General features: G+C 35.5%; 1 protein-coding gene across 1 annotated transcript; it reads right to left on the bottom strand.

Moving 5' to 3' along the window:
- Window positions 1-4,101: 4,101 nt before the first annotated feature.
- Window positions 4,102-11,633, bottom strand: LOC125661070 (uncharacterized). The gene is made up of 3 exons (XM_056147440.1): window positions 11,616-11,633; window positions 7,255-8,938; window positions 4,102-4,491 (listed from the first exon to the last, which is right to left on the bottom strand). The coding sequence occupies exons 1-3, from the start codon at window positions 11,631-11,633 to the stop codon at window positions 4,454-4,456; spliced, it is 1,740 nt and encodes a 579-aa protein (XP_056003415.1). The 3' UTR covers window positions 4,102-4,453.
- Window positions 11,634-13,460: the final 1,827 nt, after the last annotated feature.

Raw genomic sequence — 13,460 nt, 5'->3', positions numbered from 1 at the left:
ATTTGGATTTGTAAACAACACTGAATAACGGTATAGTTGATCGACATGCCGTTGGCAGGCATACGTTGAAATTCGTTGCTTTCTCACAAAGTTCTGTGTTCTTTTTCGTCACAATGCGGCGGTAGCGCAGGGAATTCGAAGTAAATACATTCTATAATTAGTGGGTAGCACGTGACCTGTGTGTACACAATGAAGTAAATGAGCAAATTCACACTTTTTTTACGCTTCGAAGTGAAAATAGCCACTGCGCACGCGTAAGTGCAATCGTACATCGTAAGTTACGTTTGCAGCTACGAACGGTTTTGTAAATACCATTTTATGAGTACGTAACTCTAATCTTAAGTCAGACGTAAATCCTACGTTTACGTCTACGAACTTTAGTAAATATGGGTCCAGGTGCCTAGGAGGAGTGATCATCCCCTCTCGGTCGGTCACATCCTCCATGAGCTCTATATCTTGATCAGGTAAACAGATTAATCCGTAGATAAAATATGTATGTAGAGAACGGTCTAAACAGTGATATGAAACACTGTCAAATAACATTCGACCAAACGAAAGTTGTATTTACAAATTAGGTCATTATAGCGATCCTAAATATTCCAAAACTCTGATTCATCATTCGTCTCTCTTTTCTTGAAGAACACAACTATCATCAGCATATTATGCAAATTTCCCCTTGTATCAGATTCGGACAAACTATTAGTCTCATCGACAGTGTGGTTGATTGTATTTTGCTTAACCTGTCGCTCGAGAATTTTTCACTCATATGGAGACATCACCAAGACCGGTGAAGGGCTTCAAATTTAGGCCTATGTTCGACGCTTATGGCCATTGAGCAGTGGGGGTTCTTTAGCGTGACACACCTACTGTGACACGGGTCATCCGTTTTTAAGGTCATCTCTAAGGACCCGTGACATTCACACCTGATGCCGAGCGTTTGGCGATGGAACTGTCACTACCTGTTTTAACGACTTCGGTCTGTCGTGGTACCCATCAGTCACACCAATCGTGATCCCTATCTCTTAATCAGGTAAACTTAGTAGTCCGTAGTGTAAAGACCAGTCTAACAATTGGTATGAACTACCTCAGTTTTTTTTCTTCATTTTTGTGATTATTTTCCCTTTGAATAACGCCTTCATTTGAATAAACTTGAAAGCCCTTCACCCATGGATGCTTTGTACCAAGATTTGTTGAAATTTGCCCAGTGGCTCTGGAGGAGAATATCAAGTTGAGAAAAGTTTACAATGACGATGACAGACAACGGACAAATTTTAATCAGAAAAGCTCACTTTAGCCTTCGACTCAGGTGAGCTGAAATGTAAATTCTTCACACATTTAATAACTTACCAGTTTGGTCCCACCCTGATACAAAAACCCCTACCCTTGGGATCATCAAATTTACAAATATAGTAAATGACAACCTATTCTTTCTAAATATTCATTTTGCTTCAATTTACTATCATTAACACAAAAAGATGTATATTAAGTGTTTGGCACATAGACAATATATACCAGGTTTGGCCCCACCCTGGGGTCAGAACATCACCCCTTGGATCATGAAATTTACAATTTACAACAGGGCATCCTGCTCTATATCACTTTGCATTTAGTTTTTCTGACATGTCTGTTGTTCTTTATAAGATATTTGAAAATTGGTCAATTTTGGGGGGGGGGGGGTTGCCCAGCCACTAAAACCCTAGGTGTGATGGAGTTCTGGAATTTACAAGTGATGTCCCGCTCGTCCCAAGGATGATTCATACCAAATTTGAAAAGAATTGAATTAGTAGCTATGAAAAAAGTTAAAAGTGTTCAATTGTTAAGGCACGACGCATATCGCACAACGACAGATGGCAACCAATTCCAATAGGTCATCTGAGTAAACTCAGGTGACCCAATAAAAAAATAAAATACCTGCTTGTCTCATCAAAATTGGAAAATTTTGTCCTGAAAAACTTCTTCGTGTAATGGGTTTTGGCCTGATGTAGAATAAACATTTGGCTTCTTTACCCCACACCATATCATTTTTAATATGTTGTATAACTATATATAAAGCGCGTAGAACAATATATTTAAGTGAAATATTTTAATGTCGTTATTATAGAGTATTCTTAACGGAAAAGTATTGCTGAGTTAATGATACTTTCCGGTTAAGAGGGCTTTTATAAATTAACAACCGCATCTAACAGTTAAAGTATTTACTAAAGACTCTTTACGAGAATATACCGCTGGTTAGACAGCAGAGACGCACTGTGTTTCTGCCAACAGTGACAAAATAAATTCAAATAAGACTTCATTTGTATGTAACAATATTATATTCTAGTAAAACACTCTTTAAACAATGCAATATTAAATAACAGCTTTACAAGAAACCGGAGATCTAAGTTTATCAAAATTTCTCATACAAACATCAAGTTAAATGTAGTACTATACAAAATGTCTGATACAATCATCATACTAAATGCGGTACTATACAAAATTTCTGATAGAATCATCAAACTTAATGTAGTGATATAAACTAGCATTCTGAGAGTATTACTTGGCAATATATAGGCCCCTACCGGTTGAAAAAATTACTGTACCACAACAATATTCAAAATTCATTATGTAGATTATGGTAAAAGGGAAAATTAGGGAACACGGATAGGGATGGTTTGAAATCAACTACTATTCGAGTAGAGACTAGACCAGAAAAAAGACAAATTTATAATTAGGTTTATGTCTTTAACCAAGTCAATAAACTGTAACATGTAGTTGATCATGAATAATTTAGCTATATTGTTGTATTAATATGCTAGATGTTTTAATGAGTGCAGTACTCTTATCTAGAGAGATAAGAAACTTGAATGTAAACTAACAATTCATGGTATTTATCTAAGTCCAAGAGTCATAATTTAATGAAAAATGAACGAAACAAGATGAAATTCGAACTTGATCAATAACTTATTATGCCAAAGCAATGTACCAAATATCCAATGAATATCTGCAAGCACAACAAAAATAAGTCTGGAAAACTGATTTTGCATGCTATTTTTCTAAGTCCAATGGCCATAACTAAATGAAAAATCAACGGATCGAGACGAAATTCGAACTTGATCTGTAACTTGGTATGGCAAAAGCAACATACCAGATATGAATTGAATATCTGCAAGAGCAGAGAAAAAATGCGGAAAACTGGGCTGACGGACAGACGGACGGAGTTCAAACCTAAACTCCCCTTTGACTCCGTCGATAGGGGACTATAAAATGCTGATACAAACATCAAACTAAATGTAGTACTATACAAAATTTCGAATACAAAAATCAAACTAAATGTAGTAATACAAAAACAAATCTGAAACAAACATCAAACTAAACGTAGTAAAATAAACAAAATTCTGATACACCCATCAACCATCAAGTTTAAACATGCACAATTTCTGACACAAATATTGTTTTTCATGACAAGTATGTTGCACTCATTAAACGTAATGTCTATACAAATTCTGGTACAAAAATAATATTGTTTTCAGAACACCATTGTTGCACACTGGAGTCGATATTTAGCTTATTCTTATCAACATACACCAAAGACGATTACGTTTGTGGAATCTGATCCATGTCCTCAAAAGGATTCACTCAACTTAGAATTAAATTTCAAAAAGAAATAGTCTGCTTGTCCGTAATATATAGCAAGTTAAAGTCCAAAGGTTTTGCCATTTAAGTTGATGATAGATCATTTTCTTTGATAGTTCATCAGAAATTTTGTCTGGAAACACAGGTGGAGAATGGAAGATGATGTGATGACAAGTTATCGGTGAATGGTTAATATCAATGTAACAATAATTTCCTTTTTGGTGATAGTAGTATTGACATTTAAAAAACACGAAAAAAGCTATCACATGTCTTTTTTATATTCAAGAAACAACACTTCCCCTAAAACACATTGAAAAAAAAGTGTTACACATCACCGAAAACAAACGTCATCTCACCTTTATTGTTGCTTCTAGTTGTGACATGTACAAAACATGGTCAAACTATCACATATCTGTTTTTATTTTTAAAAAAACAGCATTTCCATCTAACCCCACCCACCCCAACCCCCAAAACACATTTAAGAAAAGTCACGAACTTCATTGTGTGAAATTCTAAAAGAGAAATACACTCAGGTGACATTAACTATACTTTGATTGCAGGACCAGATATGACACATATTGGACTTAGTCCTTTCTATCAGAGTCAATTTAGTTACCCAGATACCTTATTCATCTTTATTCTCACTGGTCTCTAATTTTTTATCATCGCCGCTTTCCTCTACATCATTATTTTCAATGGTCCCTGATTCAGCAGTGTCCTCATCTTCAGGGTCAGGTTCCTCGCTGTTATCCTCAGACTTTAGATCATCACTGTTTTCTTCAGACTCGGACTCTTCATTGATTTCCAGCTCTGTTTCAGATTTCTGATCTTCCTCATAACTTTAAGTTTTAATGATCTCTTCATCTTCCTCTGGATTATCTGAAGTACCAACATCAGAAGTTATGTAAACAGAGCTCGTGTCAAGTTAATCTTTACATTAGACATTTTAGTAGAAAATAGCGTGCATGAAACAAAATGAGATGAGTCAACCAAGAAACAATATCTAATACGGAACTTTCGGGATATGCCGGAACGACCGATTATATTTGACGTTTATACACCACGGTCACGTGTTAATAACCAACTGTAGGGCAAAGTTGACATCGATACGTATGATGTTTCGCTAACAGACGGCCCGTAAAGAGCTATGCGCAGTCCCACGATGACGATCCAAGTCAAGATCGGTGCTTAGTACCTGGGTGTAAATTAGATGGAAGGGAAAAGGCGCATTTAGACGTGTACCATTGGATGCAAGGCGTGAAGTTTTACTGAGATCCTCAAGATATTCCCTAGATTTATTTTCGCGCCGACTGGCATAATTTAATCAATTGTATTTTCCTTAAAAAATGGTTGTAGTTATTCCTTTCTATCAAAGATAGCATTTAAATGCAGGAAATTGATAGCAATTGAGATATCCCATGTTTATTTACTTAGTTGTTAGTGTAATCCGGAAGTGACATGCCCTACAATTACGTTCAACGCGCGATAAAAGTCAAAGTGGATCCGTATCTCGAAAGTCCCGTATTGTGTTATGAATTCACTTATAAATTAAAAACAAATAGCTTTAAACAAAACGTTTACTAGTTTATTTAACCTATGTAAACAAAAAGATGACACAAACCTGGTCTACATAACAACACTGTATCTCGCAAGTACCTTGACTACTGACATTCAATTTTTTGCTGATCAATAGTAATACCTTAGTTAAGCATTCAAAACATTAAAATAAAAAATAAGGTTTGAAAATGTTCAACTTAAATCGCGTCCATGATCCTTTAATGTAAATCAAGTTAAACTATACATCAAACAAATTAACATGCATTAGCATTGATGTTTGATGTTGGGCTATGAAAAAGATCCAACGATTTGCAACTTGAAAAAAGTAAAACAAAGTCAACTTCATGAAAGATATCCAAACTGGAAGACTACAATAAAATTATTCTTCCTGAAATAGTGAGATAGAAGGAGAGATATATGTTGACAATGAAATGGATAGAGATTCAGACAACAGACTTGATAAAATATATGGAATTAAATATATAAATTAACATTATTTTATATTCTTTGTAAATTTATAATTCATTGTTTAAAATTTAACAAAGTTATTTGGGCAGATGAAACAATTCGCAGGCTGATAATATTCCCAGTGTAACCACACCAAATATTAGACAGAAAAAGAAAGTTTCAAGAACTCTGGTGTATTAAAGTTGTTTTTAGGGTGTTCTGACATTCGATTCTTGTCATACAGTGACTTTTGCTACAAACCCCTAAGCTCATGACAGAGATTGGTGTTATGTACATAATCTGAGTCAAACCGGTATACAATGTAGATTTTGTCCACACCTGCTACAGAAACATACAGCATTTCACAAATCAAAGCTGTGTCAATATCACTTATATTTGTTACGTAAAAGAAATAGAATAAAGACATGTCAAATCTTAAACTGACAATCATGAATGCTCTACAAATCTCAACAATAATTATTTCAGAATGCTGTTAAGAAAATATACGCAATAAAAATCGATTGAATCCCAACCGAAAACAGAAAACTGTATTAAGTCCACACTTTTAATAATGCACAAAAAGTGCATATAATTTTAGACTTACACTCCTCTTGCAAAGCACTGAAAATTAATTTCCCTGGGATCCCTTAAAATGAAAGTAAACCCTTTCAGCACAAGTGAAATGGGTGCAACAAAGAAAAAGTACGTTTAACGTGTACTAATAGAGACATCATATTTTACCTATATCAAATTATATTTGTCTAAACAACTAAAATTAGCTGGTGGATTGAAGTACACAAATTTGACAACCAGAACTCCGTAAACCCGATGTCAACAAATATAAGAACTTGTCGTGTGAAACACATTTCATCCAAACATTTTACTTCATGGATTTTAAACAAAACATGTTTACTAAGTGCTAAATCTTCAATACTCGTTTAATTCAATCGATAATCTAATTATCAACACTTAAAGTAGAAATAAACACGATCTCGAACATGGTCTAATCAAAAGCCACATTCTAATTAGAACTAAATACTACACCTTCTTATCACACCCCACATTATAATTATATTTAAGTAATTATTAGTTTTAATCATAACTCACATTGTCAAAAGAACATAACTCATCATCCAATCATAGCCCCGATTTTAACTAGCATTAATCATTATCTCTAATTATAATCCACATTGTAATTAGAATTAACGCCTAGATATAACCGACATTCTAATTAAAATCACTCACTATTTCTAATTCTGATTATTATAACCTATGCCCTAATGAAAACCAATCAATACCTTTAATCACAGCCAAAGTATATTTAAAAATAAACTTATCTTAATGAAATCTGACCTGTACTCATAACTCACATTGTAATTAAAACATCACTATCACAATGTCATAGCATAAAAATAAATATAATGGATTCATGTGTAGAATTTGATGTTATTTGTACTGACTGATATAGTATAATAAACTCTAGTCCTATTAGTACTTACCAATCAGAGAATATCTCGTTTTGTATATATCTGATATAGTACAATAAACTACAGTACTACTAGTACTTACCAGAAAGAGAGTATCTCCTCTATATATTTCGGATATAGACCAATGAACTACAGTACCTCTAGTACTTACCAGTCAGAGAGTACCTCGTCTGTATATATCTATATACAGACACCATGTTGTTGAGGGCTGACCCGACCCAGAGAAGGTGAGTTTTATCATCATAGTTCAGGCTCCATGGTATGTTTATCCCGTGTTGTTGTGTCAATAACAGAGACAGGAAGTGGCCGTCCTTGTCAATCATATGTACTGTGTGGGTGTTAGGATCACACACCATGATGTGCGACAGCGCGTCTGTGCAGATTCCACGTGGTTGTAGTAATGGTTCCGATGGAGGTCCTGTGTAGAAAAATCGATGTCTCCCCCCGCGCTCTGTCACCACTACACGGTTACTGTCAGACACAATCATATCACCGTTCTTATTCTCTGTGATATAAAAAGGAAGCCTATAGAGCGTACGGCGTTTGTTGTCATGCTGTATAGTCAGGATGTGTTGACCACTACTGTTGTACCGGGTTACCTTGGCTGTCTTTGTATTAATTTTAGACATGCCGGTCATCAGATCTCCAGTGGACGGGGAGCAGTACACACATTGTGGCATCCATTGTGAGGTACTCTCTACCAGTGTGGTGACTGCTTTATTGTCCGCTGACAGTTTGTTGATGTTACAATCACTGTCTATATAAATCAGTTCACAAGAACTATTCACTGTGTGAATTCCTGTAAAGAATGGTGTTACCTCTGTCAAACGGTGAATAGTGTCTCCTGTTGTGTCTGTCAAAATGAGATTGAATTGATAAGAGACCCACACCCGGTCTAACATCACACGAGATATGTGTAACACATTACGAGCACCTTCCACACAGACAGAGGTGTGTAATACAGGTGTGGACGTCAGTTTTACAAACGAGTATATTTCTACTTGTCGTTTTCCTGTTGACGTTTCGATTTCGGGGTTTCCCCTCAATAACTGACTGACATCCTCCAAGTTGAATCCCTCAGTCAGGGACAGCAGCAGGTGTTGTGGAATATTAGGGGTGTCCTTTATCTGGGGTACACGACTGGTCTTTATAAACAAGAGGAATTGTACCGCTTTGTTTGCTGATTGTTCATATATGTCTTCATAGTTCTGTATGTGGGTGAGGTGTCTATTCATTTTTCTCTTCTGTTGTTGTTTTACATCGATCAATAAAGCTCTGCATCGTCTTTTAGCATCACATACCGCAGTGTCAATCAGATATTTCAGTCTCTGGGCTTTTGTTGACATCAGTGATTGACGGTGACATATTTGTGGGGGACATTTTTTTATATCAGTTTGAATTTCTGCCAGGAGAACAAGAGAGCTATAGAGAGTCTCATTTCTGATGTTGTTAATGATTTGTCTGTGTTGTTGTCGCTTTGTTTGATAGGCTGTTCTAATGTCCAGTATTTGGTGTTTTTGGTGCTCTAAACATCGGCAACAGATAGGAAGTTCACACGACTGACAGTACTTTTTATAGAACCTGTCTGGATGTTTGACACAGATCTCTTGTCTGGGAATGTAGTTAAACTTCTCACGGTAAATCACAACATGATGGTATATTGTATCTAGATCAATGACATGTTTCTCTTTACACTGTAAACACAGATCACGTTTACATGTGTTACAGTAACTATCAGTGTTCCCCTGACATTGAGAACATTGCCGTACTTTTAGCTGAGTGCTGATTCTTAGTGTGTCCATGATGTGGTGGATGGGTGTCTTTTGGAACACAATCTACAAAAATAAAACATACATTATTAGGTTAAATCACGTACAGCGTTAAATGCATTAACATATATTATATTTTTTTCTGTTCTAAGCTTTACATCATTTCACATATCAACATATTCACAATATACATCTATTTGATACATTGAGGTGATCTACGCAATTTACAGACTGATTTCAATTGACCTATGTCGACAAGTACATTTATTGAATGCTAGGGCGAAATACAGAAACTGCTCTGTTTCCATTAATATTCAAGTCAAGTTAGGGTAGGTTTGTAGGAAATAAAGGATATGCTTGTGGTTAACACCACTCACCTGAATCACCTTACTGTTATTGATCAGCTTAGAACACTGATAGTGGGACAACAATGATATAAGACCTGTCCATAGACAAATGTATACACTAAATGTCTTTTCGGTAACTAGCCCTTTTCTATTGGTTATGAAAAGTATGTGATTTTTGTAAGTCTGAAGTAGTATGACTCTTGTTGACCTATGACCTAGGGATATGATATCTGAATGTATTTTGTTTTATTCTGTATATCTAAGCTAAATTCTAATATTCAATAGCAGTGTAAAACATGGTGTGTTCTTAATACACAAATGCCCCTGGTAGTACTAATAATGACAGAAGCCTTTACATGTTACATTTAACATTAGATGACCGATTTGGACCCAGTCATGAGTCAGAACCCCGGGGTGGTGAAATGTACAAGTTTGGTACAGTCCCTTTGCCTCTTCTAATTTTACATGTAGTTCTTATACAATATCAACCAATTTCAAGACGATTTTATTATCGATATAGGAAACCAAAAGCCCATACCCCCGGAATCATGAAATTTACCATTTTGCTAAAGGGTTCCTGTTAAATACTTACTTAGTTTCAATGTAGTATCAGTAGCATTAAAATATGTTATTCAAATGTTTTACACATAAACACTAGATGCCAAATTGAGCCCCACCCTGGAATCGGAATATTTACCCAGGGACTTTTTTGGCTAGAGGCCGTCCTGCTCTATATGACTATGTATTCAGGTTTCATCACAGATGTCCAGTTGCAGAGGAGAATATTTGAGGAAATTGGTCAATTTTTATTAGTTTTTATGCCATCCCTCTCCTTCTGCCCTAGGGGTGCTAGAATCCTAAAATTTATCATGCATCTCCACAACCTTGATTCTTTATATCATATTTAAAAAAGAATTGACCAGGAAATTATCCACAAGTTGAAAATTATCAATTGTTAATGCACGACAATTGGTGCATATCTTAAGCAATAGGTCACCTGAGCGACTCGGGTTACTTAAAAATGTCATTTGGACAACAGCAATTTAGTATAACCAATATGTTGCCCACAGCTTTAGACAACACATCCATTCTTGAATACACAATATATGCTGTTCTCGTACCCAGTCAATAAATGTCAATAGATGTATAATTGTAATTCTTCTTGACTGTTAAGAAATATGGACGTACAACATAATATACAAACCTATGCAGTAACTTGTCTATAGCCCTAACCTTTGTCAGAACAGGAAGTGAGAATTTGACTAACGTTGAATCCCCTCTACTTAAGGATATTATGTGTGGTCAAAACTGATGCTGAAGGAGGAAATATGAAAAAGTTACAATGAATGGCAAACAGATAAACTTTGAATAAATATGAGCTGAACCACTGAACCTAAATACAGCATTATTTTTTTCAAAACAAGAACAAATTAAATGTGTTTTGAAAAATATATATATGTAGTATGGCTGCATTAAATATTTGTAAATTTCACACCCATGCCTCAACACCAATATGGCTAAAATGATTTTGGTTTTCTGGATAAGATCAAGGGCACCAAGTCATAAATCATGGTATTACTTCTTACCAAACGAAACTTTTAAGTATATTAGTTATCTCTCAACTACATATACCCACATAAAATCTCAGGGTGTATAATATTTTGACATCTTTTAATCTTAGAACCCGTGACCATTACATACATTACTGATATGTTTAATTTCACCAATAGTAGAGTATGGATAGGATAAGTAATGCCCTGGTGTATATTGACTCGGGTAGATTAACACATATTTCGAATTTGACTCCACTTTTTGGCACCTATCATAGCTCTAAAACTTCAATGCTATTTCGGATTTCAATCATTTCGGCTGAGCATCACGGAAGAAACATTATTTATCGAAATTTGCATCTGGTGCATCAAAATGGGTACCGTATAAGTTTTGAATTATTTAACATTCGTATTGTTGTGCGATTCTTTTAGAAGCTGACTGGAAAAACAAGGGTCCATGGACCACATCACTCATCTGAGTCACATTGACTCTACGTTTGTTCAGCTGATGGGATTTTAATCTTATCAATCCATGTAAAGAAGTTTTATAATAAATTTCCATTTATCTCGCCCTGTGGTTTTTGAAAATAATATTTTAAAACCTTTTTCCTAAGTGCAAGGGATCCCGATTAATCCAATAGCCCATTTGTCAGAGGAAAATTGTACTGCTATGTAAATCTTTAATTCCCTATTGTGGAACCCATGGGAATCATGATTTTTACAAACTTGAATTTGCACAATAGTACGAAGTCTTCATATAAATTTTAACTTTGTCGGCCTAGTGGTTTTTAGGGAGATTTCCCTATATATTTGTATGTAAAATGTGATTCCTGATTTTGACCCTACCCTACCCCCAGAGGCCATGATTTAGCAAAACTGAATATGCACTATGTCTGAAACTTGACTTATTCCTGTTCACTCCATGGGGAGTATAGGGCCGCACAATGTCTGAAAACTTTCATGTAAACTTGAACCTCTCTGGCCCAGTTATCCGTGAGAACAAAATATTTAAAGATTATCCCTATATATTCCCATTTCAATTTTTGATCCCCTACTGTTGCCCCATTGCGGATGGTTTGCATGAAGTTTCATTGAAACTGGCCAGTGGTTATACAGGAAAAGATGGAAATGTGAAAAGTTTCTGGACGGACGGATGGCAAACTAAAGGTAATTGCAATAACTCACTTGAGCTTTCAGCTCAGGTGAGCTAAAACAAGTTCACGTATTCAATTATTTCTCAGCAGCCAGACAGACTAAAAACAGTTTCAATGACATCCAAATTCATGCATAATTCTGTGTAGGTGTATGTGTATGAAGGAGCTGTTATCTTTTTAACATCACCTCTCTTTCCATAGTAATGCAAGACCCCATGTGAGTATCACCATGGTGATACATTCGCTTTGATATGAAACATTTTTGTAGAAAACAAATATCTTGCCATGTTCACTGTTAGTGCTCTGCATTGAAATTCAAATTTCGAATTAGCAATAGGTTCATGGGCATTAACAGTAACTTGAGTAGCATATATGTATATTGGAAAGTGGTGTCTGTTGAGGAGGGATTCTTTTAAAAACGAAGAACCGAATGGACTTCATATTCTGTGATCAATCATCACATATCTGTTCAAAAACCATGTCTGTCATGCTTTTTTTTCGTATTACAAAGTTGTCCACGTGATGCAAAATAGGAGGGGTGGACAGAAAATGGCTGTGTAGACATACACGGTGATTTTTACACACCATCTAACCCTAACCTGCAGGGACTTATACTATGAACTTCATTTTGTTTATTTTATATTCAGTTTGAAATGTAAAAGAAAGATTTTCATGTTAAATATTTTTTTTAATAAAGACTGCATATCAAGAAGTTTACCGAAGAAACACTGCATCTTTAATGTACAAAACAGCTCTACGCTAATACCCAAGTCCCTGACCCAAGAATAGTATGAATGGTGGAAGATTCACGCCTCAATATCAACGATCGCGGTAGCTCAGTGGTAAAACATTTGTACTGTGATCCGTAGACCAGAGTTTGACAAGGAGGTCTTGAGTTTGAGTCTCACTCACGTTAAACTGAAGGTGTGAATATAAGTAGTGATTCTTCTTTTGTCAAACAATCTTGACAAGTAAGAGTTATTCCTCTTTTCAGATATGATCCTAAAAATGGAGATCCCGTGCTGTGACAGACATTGACATGTTAAAGAACCATTACTGTCACAGTACCGAACACTAAGAATTGATGTAGATTTGTGGTTATTCACTCACACCTGGTGATGTCTCTGTGTGAATGACCATTTTTTGAAAAATGAAATGATGTATCATGTGGGTGCAGGAGTCCTGAAACTTACAATTTTTTTCCTCGCTGTCCCAAGAATGCTTTCACTTTTTTATTTCTAGCAGATGACACACGACGACAGACGGAAACAATAGCAATAGGTCACCCGAGTCATTCAGGTGACCTCAAATAACCAATATCATTAAGCTGTGTTAAATATTGATATCCTTCTTAAAACATTCCATGTCATTCATAGCGAGTGCTACAAATACAGGTAAAGTATACATGTTATAAGGAAAATTGTATACTACCACTCCGCTTTTGTCTTCTGTTTCTCTTTCACACAGATGTCAAAAGTTGTCTACGTTGATGATAATTTCATAATTCTGTAATATATGTTACAATTCTAGCATACAT

Source organism: Ostrea edulis, chromosome 8, assembly GCF_947568905.1.
Source record: "Ostrea edulis chromosome 8, xbOstEdul1.1, whole genome shotgun sequence".
NCBI lineage: Eukaryota > Metazoa > Mollusca > Bivalvia > Ostreida > Ostreidae > Ostrea > Ostrea edulis.
The sequence above is the reverse complement of the archived record's forward strand: the minus strand, read 5'-3'. Positions and strand labels throughout refer to the sequence as shown.